Genomic DNA, 17802 nt, shown 5'->3' on the forward strand with positions numbered 1-17802 from the left:
ATTTATCTGTACAATTAAAACTTTGTCTTTTAAATCGCAAGTAATATTAGTCGTTGCGAACCTGTGTGGTTAAAGCAATTAAAAGTCATAAATTCTTAATAAAGCTATTTCCCCGCGTTTTTATTTCTAAAAATAGTTTTGGCAATACTTTAACCAGTAACTAGACGACTCATGATCACGGTAGTTTGCACGTATTTTCTCAGCAATAACTGGTGATTTCAGATACGTATACACACTACAGTTCATAAATAAACTTAATGTCGGACTAATTCAACATGATAAGCTATTTCTTTCAGTTAGAGGCATATTCGCGCCGGTTACACCATATATTAGCTTTGGTTATACACTAAGATATATTTGCTTTGAAATCAGTTGTTTTGTTATATATAGTACAGTGGAGGAAGATGGGACACTTTGTCAGACGAGGCTTTTTATTTTTCTTTTTAGGAAGCCCCATTTAATGATAATAAATCAGAAAAATATTTATTTGTCAAAATTAACAATGATTTTAAACTGTCCCGTCTTACCCTATGTGTTTTCTAATTTATAAAATTACACTTGTTGATTTTTCATATATTTTGATTTTGGGAATAATGGACAACATGTGTTTAAGTGTCCCATCTTCTCCCACACTACTATATGTAACATGTTAAAACTATAGCAGTAGGGCAAGAAAAAGAATGTTTAAACTTGAGTTTTATAGTGTGTAGCATTATTTCGTATTATTTACGTGAAATGGTAATAATAAATTCTCTTACTAATCTAAATTAACACTGATTTTAAACTGTCTCGTCTTACCCTTTTTCGACTTATAAAATACCCCTGTTGTGCGAATCGTTAAATAACTCATTGCGTGTTTTAATATAATTTTTTGAATTGTTGTCAAATAATAAAGGAAAGATAGTACCTTTTCGTGGTATTACCCAAAAGCCGTCGTTTAATTTGATTTTGAAAATATTCGGCAATATGTGACTAAGTGTCCCATCTTCCCCCACCCTACTATATTATTTGTAATAGCTTGTATATTTTAACATGCTCCAATAAGTCTGCTTAAGCAATCACGACATTATTATATATTTGCCAGTTTATTGAAGCATCAATGTTTCGATATAAGCTCTCAGTATTAAGATGCGTCTTCTGCATGAAAAAGTTTGACATAAGTTAATAAAGCAATACGAAACATCAACAATAATTGGTGATTAAAATTTGTTTTCAGTTGGCTGGTCCTTTAAAATCAATATTTATAACAAAATCAAGGCGTTATACCTGTTTCTGTGGCAAACAAATATTCATTTACTCGTTGTCGAAATCTAGTTTCTCTGAAACAAAATAATAATTCATATAAGACAAATTTTTAGGATGAAACATATTTTGAAAACTAACCTTCTGGTTCAATCTCTTCATCCTCAACTGCAAAACAATATTTTCAAACATTTATGTAATGATAGAACATAAACGAAAAATAATTAAACAAAACGAAGCAGCAGTTATAATGTTATGCATTTACTGTTGGCATATATAGTTATGTGGGGTAAGATAGGACACATTTAGCACGTAACAAATTTAAATGGGACAAGAAGATTGAAAATTCTCCACCTTACTATATATAAGATAAATAACTTCATTGGTTGCACATTTTAAAAGAATTTGTCAGCACTTACCTTCCGTTGACTCGTCAACACCTAAAAAGTAATTAAAATAAGTTAAGCGATTCTTGTGTAAAATCGATAAAAAAAACAGTGAAAAATATGTAATCTAAATGCGTAGTTATTTACCGTTGTCACCGGAGCGACGGCGGCGCCAGCAACGACGACGACGGACCCAGCGACGACGACGACGACGACCCCAAGACTCTCCTTCATCAATCAAACAGAGAAGTCCGAGCACCAGAGCGAGAAGCAGTAACTTGTTCATCTGTAAAATAAAAAGTTAAGTCGTAGCTTATACTTTGCTTATCTTGTCGACTTACTTTCAGTTTGCAAGTGAAGCATCGAAGCGAGTTGATCGTATTTATAGCCAAGTCATCAGTTGTTGCAGAAACTTCTGTATCCGGTTTCTGCAGTTGCAACAATCGTGTGGAATCTTTCAAAGTTTAAATAAATCCGCTTAGTGATTAATGAACTTCCAATTACCAAAGCTGTAACAATGGCTTCGAATATCTTTATTGTTTGGTTTGGAATCTGTACCAGATCGAGTTTCAAACACAATCCACAAGTCTATTCAGCACGGGGTCATAACACAATGCAGTTAAAAGTCCAAATTGGACTGATTGTTTAAAGCGACAAACTAACCGAAAAAAATGCAAAAAAAAATGGTTTGACACGGTTAAATTTTATTGTGTACAACAGAGTAAACGTTTTTAATGTTTTAATATGTAAGAGAATTATTAGTATGTGGCACAATTACGGGGTATATAAAGTAGAGTAGGATATAAAATGGAACATATTTTCATTTCTATTTCTCTCTTCTCATTGTTAAACAAGAAATAAAATAATATTTACAAAATTATCTCAATAATCGTTCAAAACACGATCAGGAAATATGGGATATAAGTGCCAACGTATCTCATCGTACCCCGCAGCACTATATCTACAGTTCATAAATAAACTTAATATCGGTGTCAGCCAACTTCTCTTTGACCAATGCATCCATTTTCTCTGATTGTGCGACAGTGAAGTAATTCTTCCAATCTCCAACCTTGCCTGGAATTGTAATATTATGTCGCAGGTTATACTAAGCGCGACTGCTTACAACAATGTACCTTATACGAACGCTCGTCTTGATACACAAACTTAAAGTACACTGCTGCTATATAGCATTACCAACAAAGTTACATATTTGATAGCTTTATAAGTCTAAGAACAAGTCATATTTATAAGAACAAGTAATATTTTACAGTTTCTTGTGTTAAATATTTATCTATATACATAGCGCCACCACAGAAAATGTAAAACGTGGGGAATAATTATCCAGAAAACAAACCTTTTCGAAAGAAATTCATCAACTTTTCGGAGGCATTGCTCTTTTCTTTCAACGATTCGAAAGAAGTTTCTTTTGCAATGTTCGAAACGTCTTGATCGGACACAGCAACCCCAAGAAAGTCAGCTATCCTCTTGATTTCCTTTTCTTGATACTATTCGCATAATTATGCAGTTAATACAGCGCTTACATAGGTTTTGTTTTTATATTTTTGTGGGGTAAGATGGGACACCGTTAGCACCCAAAACCCATAGTTTCTAATCGTGTTTTTAGCAATTAACAACGCTATTTTAAAGTCGCTGAGATACAGTTTTATAATTTTGTAAAGAATTTTTATTTATACTACCAAATGGGACCCGAAAAAAAACATGTCCTATCCTACCTCACCCTACTATATCTCTTTGAATGGGATAGCGAAGACAATCCGTCCAACTAATTAATTTATACCCAAATAAAACTATCTGATTAAATAAAACCTGTATCAGATCTTCATAAAACACAAACAGAACGTTCGAGTCGTTTCTATGTGAGTACCATGACAACAAATGCTCCATGTACCATTCTCCTTCCTTGTTGCCCAGAAGTTGCTTACCTGTGTAAAACAAACTATTTGTAAGCAATAGCAAATAACGAATATAATAACATAAGAAGGGCATTTGATAAAACTCAGAAAAAGCAATTTTTACAAGCGTTGTCGAATATCGGCCAACGTATAGTAAGGTTGAGTAAGATCGGACAGGTTTTTATCTTTTAGTACAATTTGGTAGAAAACAAAGAATATTCTTAATATTATAAAACCGTAGCCCTGTCCAACTCTAAAAGGGCGTTGTAAGGTGTTCGAAACAAGATAAGGAAACATAGGATTCAGGTGTTTAGTTATCACATCCTACTGTTACAAACCGTCGGCCAAACTATAGAGGAGGTTCAATTTACCGTGTTGTCGTAGGCCATAGTGTGATTAAACCAACTTTAATTGAATAGTTAAGCCAACGGTTTGCTTGCGACCGTAAAAAAAGATTTCAAAACTATTAGCTCGTTTAATTAAATAGTTCTGTAGGGTAAGATGGGATACCATTATTAGCACCTATACACCATATTTCCTATTCGTGTTATTAACAACGCCCTTTAAGAGTCGTAAAACACGGTTGTATAATTCTGTAAACTTCTTTGTTTACTACAATATATGGAACAAGAAAATAGAGTGATAACATGTCCAATCTCAACCTAACTTACTGTATCTAAATCACATGTAAATGGCATGTACAAATCGAACACCAGAATTTTTCAAAGTATATTTCAATTATTCCGGGTGAAATCTTTTTGGAACAGCTCCGATATATTTTGATATTTAACGCTTCGCGCAGTTTACCTGCAAAACACGAGTCGAAAAACTGGTTCCAATCCTTCGGATACATTTCATAATGCTCTGTTGCTTTTGGGTTCACTAGAAATTTGAGAGTCATATGATACCAGGATACCATTTGGTCTTTTGGGTTACGTATTGTGCAGATTATCTGAAATAAATGAGTAAATCTTAGTTTAAAAACAACCTTCGGTATCACCTGTATGTAACTTACTTCATCCTCGCGTGGCCGGAAAACGACAGTCGTTATAACACGGGTTTAACACCTCGTGTCAGCTTACGAGTTACCATGTATATGTTACTTAGTGGGTGATTATTTTTCGGGGGGCATTTTTTTATGAATGGCTGATAATTTGGACAACCCCCACTGGGTTGGAGCCCACTGGGTTGGAGCAATTGCCGTTAAGTGTCTTGCCCAACGACACATACACCCACAAAGGTAGCGCAGCGACGAGCCTTGAACCCATTACCTCTCGGTTACAGGCAGGCGCGCTAACCACTTTGCCACGGCGCCGGTACCTAACATACCTTGGACCCGGCAGATTTGATCTTTTCTAAGTTAAGGAGAGGTGTAGGAACATGGGTTACCAGCACTCGTTTCTTCCACGGTAGTTTCTCAGTAGTTCAAATTTTACAGCTAAGTAAAAGAATGGAAGAAATTTATACTGTTTCTGTACGGTCGCGAAGATGGAAAAGACGTGTAGTAAATGTGAAACGACATAAAACACGGTATAGATAAAACAGAAAAAATAGTACAGTAGGGGGGGAAGATGGTACACCTTTTTATTCTATTTCTCGTTCTTTATGGTAGTGGACAAAGAATATTCAAAGAATTTTAAAACTGCACCTTTGAAAAAATCTATACTAACAGTTCAAAACAAGAAATATTTAATCTTAAAGTTCTTTACCAATACCTTGTACATGTAAATAAATTTCGGTGACAGAGATGACAATAACATTTACAATGTTCTTTACTTACTAGAACATTTATCTTATGACTACGCCGCAAAGCATATATTTTGTTTATTTATCACTACTAAGCGCATTGTTTATAGGGATGCACATTACAGAATTTCGAATCTATGAGATTCGAATCCTTTTGTATTCGAATCTAATTAAGGGATTCGGTATTCTGTTTAATGACGTCATTACACGTCATCTTATACACTATGTTAACAATTTTTGAAATTTAATAATTAAAAAAAAAATATTTTTGTGTTTGTGGGACTTTCGAGAGTAAACGTTTTACAACGTCTTTTCATAGCCTGCTATACGTTTTATGACGCAAAAACTACCCAATAGTACAATTTTTGATAATTTTACAGCTCATGATCCAACAAGGCTGCTATGAAAGAGTCAATAAACTGACTTATGTGGGTAAAATTATTTTTTCCTATAAATACAAGAAGATTCGAAATTCTAGATTCGGAATTCTAGATTCGAAATAAAGTATTCTAGGATATCCTAGAATACCTAATTATTCTGTAATGTGCATCCCTAATTGTTTATGTTTAATATATTCTTATTGGGATTCCTTAAACGTTTGTACTCAGTCATAGCTGGTCTCACTTTCGTAAGTCTTACAATTCGTGACTAACCTTTGTATTAAAATACATTTGACACGCACGGTGACAAACTTTAATTGCTGCATTTTTTTCCACGTAGCAACCTTATCGTTAAGACGAATTGCGCATTTCCTGGTTAGATTTCTTTTTTTGTGTTTTTAATGGTGGTCCCGTTTGCATTAAACTATTAAAGTATAGTAAGTTGCTGTAAAGTAATATTTCATTCGCTGCTATAAGTTTCATTCTGTGATCGCACCTGTATCGAAGCCCGAAGCCGAACCCATGCATTTTATGACTTTTCCATTCGCTTAACCTTGATTTTATATGACCACCGGTAAAATGATTGACCAAAGGTTGTATATTAGGCGGGTTTGTAACATATTGCGTAATGTCTTCAAATGCCTCCCGGAAAAACTTTTCTAGACCTCGATTCAACGCTTCGGTTTTAGTATATCTGACATAACTTCGCTTTGGACTTTAACAAACCGTATGTTAACTTGTATGTTTATTCTACTAAAACTTTAGAAAGAAATTAGCTGTGCAACAAGAATATATATCTGGCCGGGGGGTATTTGACTCCGACACTGTGGCAAGTTGGGCAACTGAAAGCAACCACAGGAAGCTGAAAACAACCGCAGGCAGTCTATATTGCTCATTGTCTTTCCATGTATATATGAGGTACAGTGCACGTGTATGTTGCTACCTATAGAACATGCGGGATTTCCTGCGGTTACGCAATAGTTATTATGAAACCTTTATCACCTAATTTCCAGGTCATTTTTGGCCCGCTTAAAATACGAATGTTCAAGTAATTTAACTCAGAGTTAACCCACCGTAAATTTAGAGATATATACTGCAAATAAAAAAAGGCAGTTATAGGAGAGATAGTTGGTGAAAACAATAATAAACGTTTATGTATCAATCATTGAAATTCCAGGTAAAGTTAAATAGACATGTAAACATGTAAATAAATAGACATGTGAACATGTCATGTTTACTACCATGGCGACTGCATCGCTCAAACTTTCTGAAACGAAATAAATCATGTGTTTACGTGCAATGCATTTCCTTTACGTGTGAATGTAGCTGCATGTTATGTCTTGTTTGCTTCAGAGTGATCAATGAGGTTGTTGTGGTCGCGTCTGATTTTTTATTCGCACTAATCATTATCAGAGTAACCGATGAAAAGCGTTTAAGTTATGCAATTTTTGGTACACTACTGTTCCCAAAATATACTATTGAAAGATTTATTCCCATACTAAACTTATTTGCTTTTAGAAAAGACTTTTGTTTCTCTATGCGGGTAAAAAATGTACGTATCGTAGGAGGGGGGAAGATGGGATACCTTTGCGCTTAATATCTAAATATCCTGTCTTTTAAACAACTTACGGGGGAATAGGGAACGTGAGCATACGGTTTTATGATTCCTTGAAAGTTATTTGTTTCTTACCAAATGGGACGAGAAAACAGAATGAAAAGGTGACCAATCTCCCCTCACCCTATACGATATATGAATACTGTATAATATGATGTTCATAGGTTTAAACAATTAACAACGGTTCATGGGAGTCGAGAAAATAGGGTTTTACAATTATTTAAACGTTTTTTTGTGTACTTCTAAATGGGACCAAAAAATAGAATGAAAATGTGTCCTATCTCCCCCCACCCTACTATACAATACTGACATGTCCATTACCATGGCGACTCCATCCTTTAAACTGAAACGAAATAAACCATGTGTTTACGTGCAATGCATTTCCTTTACTTGTAAAAGTAGCTGCATATGTTACGTCTTTGCTTCGGAGTGATAGATGAGGTTGTTGTGACTGATTCTGCCTTTGTATACCCGATAGAAGGCGTTCAAACCACTCTTAGCAGGAGATAGATTTTGGTAAACTAATAAATTACTCTCCCCAAAATGACTTATAAGCTGGTATTGGTTTTTCTAAGTGTTTTGCTAACAGTCGTACATTGCTACACGAAGATGGAGTACTGTAGTATTGAATGTGCTGGGAACGAACAAGTGACAAGCCATGCGACGACCCGTGGTAACCTTACTACTCTAGGACGTCCTGGTAAACGAGGACCACCTGGAATCAAAGGACCAATTGGACCAGCTGGTGAACCTGGACCACCCGGACCAAAAGGAGATCCAGGTACACCATGTAACTGTACTCTGTCGAGCGTTGAAGCTGAAAATAGTTTGCTGGTGAGAATGGCTGTATTCGAGCATATTAGGACGAAGGCACGTGTCCACTACGATGTTGGTCTTGATACGAACGTGGTTTACGATGCTGCAAGCAACAAGATATCAAAGATATTTGATCAGGGACTCCAGCAAGCTCATATGATACAGACTAGCACGGCTCACCGACCAACTGTTGAATCCCTAAGCAGACAGAATGGGAAAAGGTATATTTCGTTTGACGGAAGAAATCAGCGGATGGCTGCTAATATAAACTTGGACGACCAGCATAACATCAACATCTTCATTGTGTACAAAATCACCTCTTACAATACTAATGCGCAATGGTTGAGAAACGGTCTGTTTGGAAACGACAACGGCGACTTCGACAAGTTCATTTGTTTCTTTCCTAACGGAGATATGATGGTCTCGGGGTCAGTTGGGCAATTTGTCAGAATCAGTACATACCCCACTAGGGCAAATGCTGGCGCAGTTGGAGTTTGGAACGTACTGAGTGTACAATGGAAAGTGGGAGGTCCTCCGAACTCCAGCAGTGTGTGGTGTAACGGGCAATTACATCTACGTTTCCAAGCCGAGGTTTCCCCTGGCTCACCGAGTTTAGGTTTAGGTGGTATTAATCGTGTGGGAGGCCACCCCCTTCAAGGTTCGATCGGCGAATTTTTGGTTTACAAAGGAATTGCGATGACAGACAAGAATATAAGAGACCATCATCAATACTTCATGCATGAATGGGCGATCGACGGAACAGCACCTTAGCAATGGACATCTTTTGAACAGAATGTACAATGTTTCACAACTAATTCACGCTAATTATATATAAACCAGTTTAGTGTAAATTCTGCTAAAATTACTCACGAAAATAAACTGTTAAAAGAGAACGCTGTGTTTTTTTTTAACAAGTTTAATCCCACACTAACTAGAACGGGTGACCTTTAAAGAATTCTTATATGCAACTTTCATTCTTATATGCGGTTATAAACGTCGGGGAAATTGTGATGATGTTCATAACATGTTAGGTCAAGGTAAACCTTCAACAAATATTAATTGACAACGGATATTGCAAAAAAACTCTTGTTCACTAGTGCCGATGGGTTTAAGAATGCGATGCGAAAAACAAAATAAACATTTAATGAGTTATAAATATATTCTCACGGCTAGGCGGTTGCTAACTGTTTAAAACACGAACAGGATATTTGGATATTATGTGCTAAAGGTGTCCCGTCTTCCCCTACCCTACTATACATAAGAAAACTAGACATTATGAACAAAAAAAAACGTTTAAAATTATATAATATATACAGTTTACGTGGCAAAGAAACCAGCATAATCGGTAATTTAAAAAGGTTGCAGAATATAAATAAAATCTTTTAATTTTTTGTCCTGTTTTGCCCCACTTTGTAGTTTTATAAGTTTTATCGAGAAACTTAGAAACTCCTAAGGTTTACACGGGTATTTTGAGATTATTTATGAGAAGTGGTTTGAGCGAAATATAGAACAGGTTTTCCGAGCGTTTAATATTTTTTGTGTTATTTACGTGCATTCCTATTATAAATTTCATTTTAATCAAAATTAACAAGGATTTTGAACTCTTCCCTCTTACCCCGCCTGTTCGCAATGTTCTAAAACACTTCCGGTATGCCAATCACTAAATACCTTCTTTTGTGTATTAATATTTTTCATTAACGTGTCGTTAAAGGAGAATGCAAATTCATTGCACCACCAAAAATTCGTCATATATTTTATTTTGATCTATGAAATATGGGACAATATATGCTTAAAAGTCCCTCCTTTTCCTACTCTACTATATATTTGGTTGAGAGAAGATTGTATACCTTCAGCATAAATATCTAACTATCCTGATCTTGTTTTAAACAATTAGCAACGGACTATATGGAAGCCGTAAAAATTCTTTGATTGTTCTTTGTTTACTACCAAATGGGATGAGAAAATTGAACGAAAAGGTATCCCATCTTCCCCTACCCTACTATACTACACAAAGACAGTTGTACCAAAGCTTATGCAAATATAAGTGAAGTAAACTCGAAAACGGTACGGTTTTGAATGTAAAAAAAGGAACTGTATATTCAATTTAATAGGAACTATCTGCACACTGTTTAAAAATTTTACTTTAGTTTTCTTTTTTAATAAATCTGCTAAAACAACCAAGCACGACGTTATTTATGTTTGTCAATTTATTGAAGCGGTGTTTTGAAAAACGCTCTTAGTGAGAATGAGATACGTCTTCTGCCTGAAAAGATTAGAAGTTAAAACTGTACGAAGCATTTTTTATAAACGTTTAACTATTTAAAACCGTACCATTTTCGAGTTTACTTCACTTTAATTGCACCGGTGACGTCACGGGTGTTTCTTGGTTGGGCGTGGCGTTGCCTATTTCATACAATGGGAAACGGCGGACCGTACACAAACTATTTTTTTGAGGGAGGCGTTATCTCAAACACTGATAAATATATTTTTATTGTAATTCATATTACGGGTGCAACAGTAGTATTATAGCATAGATATAGTTTTGCAATATAAACAAGTATTGCCAAGATAATATTGCTCGTTTAACACAAACGGATAACTTTGGATCCCATTTGACCATCTCTAGGCATATACAAATTTTGTCCATTTAAAAAATAAATACACAGGCTTCGCGTATACCACTTTCTTTAAATAATATAGTGAAGTAGGGAAAGTACATATAGGAACTTTTAAGCAGATATTGTCCCATATTTCAAAGATCAAAATATATGACGTTTCTTTGGTGATGCCATGAGTTTACGACATTTTAATGAAAAGTCTTAATACACACAGGAGGTATTTGTGATTCCCATACCGGGAGTATTTTAGAACATTGCAAACAGACGGGGTAAGGGGGGGCAGTTCAAAAACCTTGTTAATTTTAAATAAAATATAATTTGTTTATTAGGAATGCACGTAAATAACACAAAATAATATTAAACGCATGGAAAACCTATTCTATATTTTGCACAAGCCACTTCGCATAAAATATCTTCAAGTACCCGTGACTGAATTTCAAATATATCTTTTAAATGTTATCTTGTTATTATATCGGTATAATATTATCTAAAATAGCCCTGATGTATAAATTAATGAATTAAAAGCGCTTCAAAGTGTGGCGATAAAACCTACAAAACTATAAAGTGGGGTAAGACAGGACAAAACATTAAAAGATTTTATGTTAATAGTATTCCGCAACCTATTTAACCTACCGAAATTATGCTAGTTTCTTAATCAAGTAAACTTTATATATTAAATAATTTTAAAATGGTATTTTTGTTCTGAGGCCTATTTTTCTTATATATACAATAGGATGGAGGTAGACGGGTCTCCTTTAGCACATATTATAATATTCAAATATCCTGATCGTGTTTTAAACAATTAACAACGGTCTAGTAGAATACGGTTTTATAATTGTTTGAATGTTTATATATTATGTTTCGCATCGCATTCTTAAACCCATCGCCACTACTGAACAAGAGTTTTTTTTGCAATATCTCTTGTCAGTTAATATTTGTTGAAGGTTTAACTTGGCCTAACATACTATGAACATCATCACAATCTTCCGACGTTTTTATTACCGCATTTAAGAAGAATAAACGTTTTCATTAAAAGCAACCCGTTTTAATTGGTGTAGGATTAAATCTGTTAAAAATACAGCGTTCTCTTTTAACATTTTATTTTCGTGAGTAGTTTTAGCAATATTTACACTAAACTGCATGGTTTATATATGGTTGTGTTGCATTAGTTGTGAGCTAATGTACACTCTGGTCAAAGAATGTTCATTGCTAAGTTGCTAAGGTGATGTTCCGTCGATCGCCCATTGATTCATAAAGTATTGATGATGATCCATTATGTTCTTGTTCGTCATCGCAATTCCTTTGTAAACCAAAAATTCTCCGATCGAACCTTTAAAGGGGTGTTTCCCATTATTGGGATTAATACCACCTAAACCTAAATTCGGTGAGCCAGGTGAAACCTCGGCTTGGAAACGTAGAAGTAATTGCCCGTTACACCACACACTGCTGGAGTTCGGAGGACCTCCCACTTTCCATTGTACACTCAGTACGTTCCAAACGCCAACTGCGCCAGCATTTGCCCTAGTGGGGTATGTACTGATTCTGTAATAGTTCCCAATTGACCCCGGGACCATCATATCTCCGTTCGGAAAGAAACAAATGAACTTGTCAAAGCCGCCGTTGTCGTTTCCAAACAGACCGTTTCTTCCCCATTGCGTATCAGCATCGTAAGCGGTGATTTTGTACACAATGAAGATGTTGATGTTATGCTGGTCGTCCAAGTTTATATTAGCAGCCATCCGCTGATTTCTTCCGTCAAACGAAATATACCTTTTTCCATTCTGTCTGCTTAGGGATTCAACAGTTGGTCGGTGGGCCGTGCTAGTCTGTATCATATGAGCTTGCTGGAGTCCCTGATCAAATATCTTTGATATCTTGTTGCTTGCAGCATCGTAAACCACGTTCGTATCAAGACCAACATCGTAGTGGACACGTGCCTTCGTCCTAATATGCTCGAATACAGCCATTCTCACCAGCAAACTATTTTCAGCTTCAACGCTCGACAGAGTACAGTTACATGGTGTACCTGGATCTCCTTTTGGCCCGGGTGGTCCAGGTTCACCAGCTGGTCCAATCGGTCCTTTGATTCCAGGTGGTCCTCGTTTACCAGGACGTCCTAGAGTAGTAAGGTTACCACGGGTCGTCGCATGGCGTGTCACTTGTTCGTTCCCAGCACATTCAATACTACAGTACTCCATCTTCGTGTAGCAATGTACGACTGTTAGCACAATACTTAGATAAACCAATATCAGCTTATAACTCATTTTGGGGACAGTAATTAAGTAGTTTACCCAAATCTGTATCACCTGTTAATAGAAACATAGGCGTTTCACTGTTAACATATGAACACATCTGTGCCTCGTGAGGCATTACTGTGTATATGAAGCGAGGCTCGGTTACAAGTTCAATCGTTAATCTGAAGTCAACAGGATGTGTATTATACATACAGCCACTTTTACACGTAAAGGAAATGTTAAACACATGTCCTATCAGTATTTTTACATGTGCACAATTCCATTTATTAAACTTGGGCGCCAAATGTTTGTAGATGTTATATGTTTTTCAGCACTGCTTTAAATATATCTTTTTTACTACAACTGTCGCTTTTTCGGTTTGCACAATTTGTTGTAAATTAATGTTTGTTGTATATAGGTTTAACTTGGTATAACATTCTATGAACATCATCACATTATTCATACGTTTTTTATAACAGCAAAGCAAAACAAAAGTCTAAATTTACCAATATAATACAAAGCGACTCTTCCACAATTTATTTTTCGCTGGTTTATGTATGGTCAGTTTGCATTTGTTGTATGAAATATTATATTCTGGTAAAAGTTTGTTTATGGTAAGATACTGTCTATGCATTAAATATTGATAATGATCTGTCATTTTCTTGTCCGCAATCGCAATTCCATTATAAATCAAAAAATCGCCGACCGAAACTTTTAATTAAGGGGTGAAGGTCATTCATTTTTAAATCTCCCGCTAAACTTCTTTATAGATGCATTTCTAAAGATATATTTCCTTTTCCTTATAAGTAGAGATGCTAAAGTGAGGGCCTTGCGAGTGATGTGCGACAATGAATAAGTGCAAGTTTGGTTTGAGTAAACTGAAATTCCTTGGGCACAATGTCGATCAACAAGAAATTAAACCATTGCCGGCCAAAGAGTAATCCGCAATTTCGCGCCGCCGACAAGCATCACGGCCCGCGAAGAATTCATTCTACCTCGTAGGTTTAGCAGCCACGCTTTTGTCTGATACTTTTATTCAAGTCGTTTATAACTGCAGCGTGTGTATAACGATTGTCGTAATAACACACACGCCGCAATTGTAGCAGCGACGAGCCTATATTTACTCTGGGTTAGAGGAAAATGCGTGCTAACCAACTATGTGCCATAACGCCAGTTATACCTGCTGCTAATATAGTTGGTATAGTATTCGATATATTTGTTTTGAAATCGGAAATTTTGTTACACTATTTGTATATTTTTACATGCTCCAATAAGTCTGCTTAAACAATCGCGACGTTATTATACATTTGCCAGTTTATTGAAGTATCAATGTTTTGGTACACGCTTTCGCTGTCTTCTACATAAAAAAGGTTGACATAAGTTGATAAAGAAATACGAAACATTAACAGTGAGGTGATTCCACTTTGGTTTTCAGTTGAATGGAACATTATGATCATTATTTATAACAAAATCAAAGCGCATACCTGTTTCTGTGGAAAACAAATATTCATTTACTCGTTGTCGAAATCTAGTTTCTCTGAAACAAATTAATAATTCATATAAGACAAATTTTATGATGAAATATATTTTGAAAACTAACCTTCTGGTTCAATCTCTTCATCCTCAGCTGCAAAACAATATTTTGGTACATTTATGTAATGATAGAACATAAACGAAAAATAATTACACAAAACGAAGCAGCAGCTGTAATGTTAAGTATTTACTTTTGTAATATATTAGATAAATCATATTAAGTGTATTGGTTGCATATTTTAAAAGAATTTATCAGCACTTACCTTCCGTTGACTCGTCAACACCTAAGAATAATTAAAATTAGTTAAGCGATCCCTGCGTAAAAGTTCAATACAAATCAGCAATAAATATCAAAAATATAAATGCGTAGTTATATACCGTTGTCACCGGAGCGGCGGCGGCGCCAACAACGACGACGACGGACCCAGCGACGACGACGACGACGACCCAAAGACTCTCCTTCATCAATCAAACAGAGAAGTCCGAGCACCAGAGCGAAAAGCAGTAACTTGTTCATCTGTAAAATAACAAGTTAAGTCGTAGCTTATACTTTGCTTATCTTGTCGACTTACTTTGAGTTTGCAAGTGAAGCATCGAAGCGAGTTGATCGTATTTATAGCCAAGTCATCAGTTGTTGCAGAAACTTCTGTATCCGGTTTCTGCAGTTGCAACAATCGTGTGCAATATTTCGAAGTTCAAATAAATCCGCTTAGTGATTAATGAACTTCCAATTACCCAAGCTGTAACAATTGTTTCGAATATCTTCATTGTTTGGCTTGGAATCTGTACCAGATCGAGTTTCAAACACAATCCACAAGTCTATTCAGCACGGGGTCATAACACAATGCAGTTAAAAGTCCAAATTGGACTGAATGTTCAAAGCGAAAAACAAACCGAAAAATGCGTTAAAGAGATTTATATTGTTACTATTTCAGCTGGACCATTTTTTACACAAAATTGCATGAGATTGTACGATGTATAGTATGCTATTACTGTCGTCATTCAGACTAATGTGTAAAACATAATTGCTTTACTATATGGGTCCTGCATTAAGGCACGCCGTATCCGCTCAGGGATTTAGGCCAGGTTCGGCCAAACCTTAATATTTGGGTTTGCGCTTCTAAAATTCTAAATATATTCAGCAATTGCAAATAAAATTTGTATATGGATAGATATATTCAAATGTGCTTTAAAGTTGCCACCCAAGCCAAAAAAATACGAAACAGCTTCTTAAAAAAAATTCTAAAGGCCTTTCACGAACTTTCAAATATATTTTCTGTACATTATACAAACAATTCTTTTAAAGTTAGCAATAAACAACTACAAAACTACAGTGTGGGGGATTGTGGTACACCAGGTTAAAAAATTTTTAAATTATTCTTCTACATTTTCTGGGTTTCCTAATTCAACAAATTGATTTGGCTGTGCTAGTTTCTATATCGAATCAATGTTTTTGTGCCTATTGTATTCCCAATTTCAAACTAACAAACTACAAAGTGTCCCTGCATGTCCAAAAGTTTTCACTTACCCACCATGGAATAATTCTCTTTAACGTAATTGCGGTGTGGCAGGTTTTTGCACTAGTTGGTCTGTCGGTTTGAACAATCCGTTTCAATTTGGACGTTGAACTGCATTGTGTTATGACCACATGCTAAGTAAAACTTGTGGGTTGTGTTTAAACATCGATCTGGTACAGATTCCAAACCAAACAACAAAGATATTCGAAGTCATTGTTACAGCTTGGGTAATTGGAAGTTCATTAATCACTAAGCGAATTTATTTGAAATTTGAAAGATTCCACACGATTGTTGCAACTGCAGAAACCGGATACAGAAGTTTCTGCAACAACTGATGACTTGGCTATAAATACGATCAACTCGCTTCGATGCTTCACTTGCAAACTCAAAGTAAGTCGACAAGATAAGCAAAGTATAAGCTACGACTTAACTTGTTATTTTACAGATGAACAAGTTACTGCTTTTCGCACTGGTGCTCGGACTTCTCTGTTTGATTGATGAAGGAGAGTCGATCTTTTGGGTTCGTCGTCGTCGTCGCGTGGTCCGTCGTCGTCGCGTAGTCCGTCGTCGTCGTCTTCGTTGTTGGCGCCGCCGTCGCTCTGGTGACAACGGTATATAACTACGCATTTATATTTGATATTTATTAGTGTTTTGTATCGATTTTTACACAAGGATCGTTTAACTTATTTTAATTATTTTTTAGGTGTTGACGAGTTAACGGAAGGTAAGTGCTGAAAAAATCGTTTAAAGCATGCAACAAATAAAGTTAATATGAATTATCTTATACATAGTAGGGTGAAGGAAAATAGGACACTTTTTATTTTCCACTTTCCTGTCCCATTTTGTAGTAAACAAAGAACAATCAAATAATTATAAAGTCGTAGCCCCACGACTCTCTTAGACCGTTGTTAAAAGTTTAAAACAGGATCAGAATATTTTAGGTGTCGAAGGTGTCCCATGTTACCCCACAAAACGATGTGCTAACAGTAAATGCATAACTTTATAACTGCTGCTTCGTTTTGTTTAACTATTTTTCGTCTATGTTCTATCATTACATAAATGTTTGAAAGTTTTGTTTTGCAGCTGAGGATGAAGAGATTGAACCAGAAGGTTAGTTTTTAAAATATACTTTATCCTAAAAATTTGTCTTATATGAATTATTAATTTGTTTCAGAGAAACTAGATTTCGACAACGAGTAAATGAATATTTGTTTGCCACAGAAACAGGTATAACGCCCACCTAATTGTTGATGTTTCGTATTGCTTTATTAACTATTGTCAATCTTTTTCATGCAGAAGATGCATCTCCCTTAATGTGTATATCAAAACATTGATACTTCAATAAACTGGCAAACATATATTAATGTCGTGATTGATTAGGCAGACTTATTGGAGCATGTTAAAATATAAAAACTACCCAAATGGTATAACAAAACACACGATTTTAAAACAAGTATATATAGTAGGGTGGGGGGAGATGGGACACCTTTTCATTCTTTTTTCTTTTCCTTTTGGTAGTAAACAAAGAACATTAAAGGAATTAAAACGTCGTATCCTCACGACTTCCTTGGATCCAGTTAATTGTTTAAAACACGATCAGGATGTTCGGATCATCAGTGCTAAATGTGTCCCATCTTACTCCACCCTATACTATACCTAATAGTACACTAACCATATATCAACAGAAAATGTAACTGGCGTCATCACACAGTTGGTTATCGCGCATATGCCTCCAACCCAGAGGATAGGCTCGTCGTTGCTATACCATTGCGACGTGTGTCAATACGACATTCGGTTATAGA

General features: G+C 35.7%; 1 protein-coding gene and 2 long non-coding RNA genes across 5 annotated transcripts in view; all 3 read right to left on the reverse strand.

The window, feature by feature from the left end:
• Positions 1-1069: 1069 nt before the first annotated feature.
• On the reverse strand, positions 1070-2273 carry LOC101243395. Its single transcript, XR_003396231.1, has 6 exons — positions 1970-2273; positions 1776-1914; positions 1662-1682; positions 1384-1410; positions 1267-1319; positions 1070-1137 (listed from the first exon to the last, which is right to left on the reverse strand). It is a non-coding gene; the product is annotated as an uncharacterized LOC101243395 (long non-coding RNA).
• A 316-nt stretch (positions 2274-2589) lies between these two features.
• LOC104266029 overlaps positions 2590-17802 on the reverse strand; it is a 31547-nt gene continuing 16334 nt past the window's right edge. Inside the window, exons 15-20 of the mRNA XM_009861357.3 lie at positions 5205-5217; positions 5099-5104; positions 3778-3865; positions 3456-3571; positions 2983-3133; positions 2590-2702 (exon numbers count right to left, since the gene is read on the reverse strand). Of these exons, the coding sequence (XP_009859659.3) occupies positions 2590-2702; positions 2983-3133; positions 3456-3571; positions 3778-3865; positions 5099-5104; positions 5205-5217 (487 nt within the window). The remainder of the gene's footprint in view (positions 2703-2982; positions 3134-3455; positions 3572-3777; positions 3866-5098; positions 5105-5204; positions 5218-17802) is intronic.
• On the reverse strand, positions 10291-15158 carry LOC113474556. 3 transcript variants are annotated; one of them, XR_003396232.1, is made up of 6 exons: positions 15056-15158; positions 14862-15000; positions 14747-14767; positions 14551-14577; positions 14435-14487; positions 10291-10361 (listed from the first exon to the last, which is right to left on the reverse strand). It is a non-coding gene; the product is annotated as an uncharacterized LOC113474556 (long non-coding RNA). The 3 variants fall into 3 exon arrangements; XR_003396234.1 differs by lacking the exon at positions 10291-10361 and adding an exon at positions 13719-13728; XR_003396233.1 differs by lacking the exon at positions 10291-10361 and adding an exon at positions 14247-14307.

The sequence above is a fragment of the Ciona intestinalis genome, chromosome 9 (assembly GCF_000224145.3).
Source record: "Ciona intestinalis chromosome 9, KH, whole genome shotgun sequence".
Lineage (NCBI taxonomy): Eukaryota > Metazoa > Chordata > Ascidiacea > Phlebobranchia > Cionidae > Ciona > Ciona intestinalis.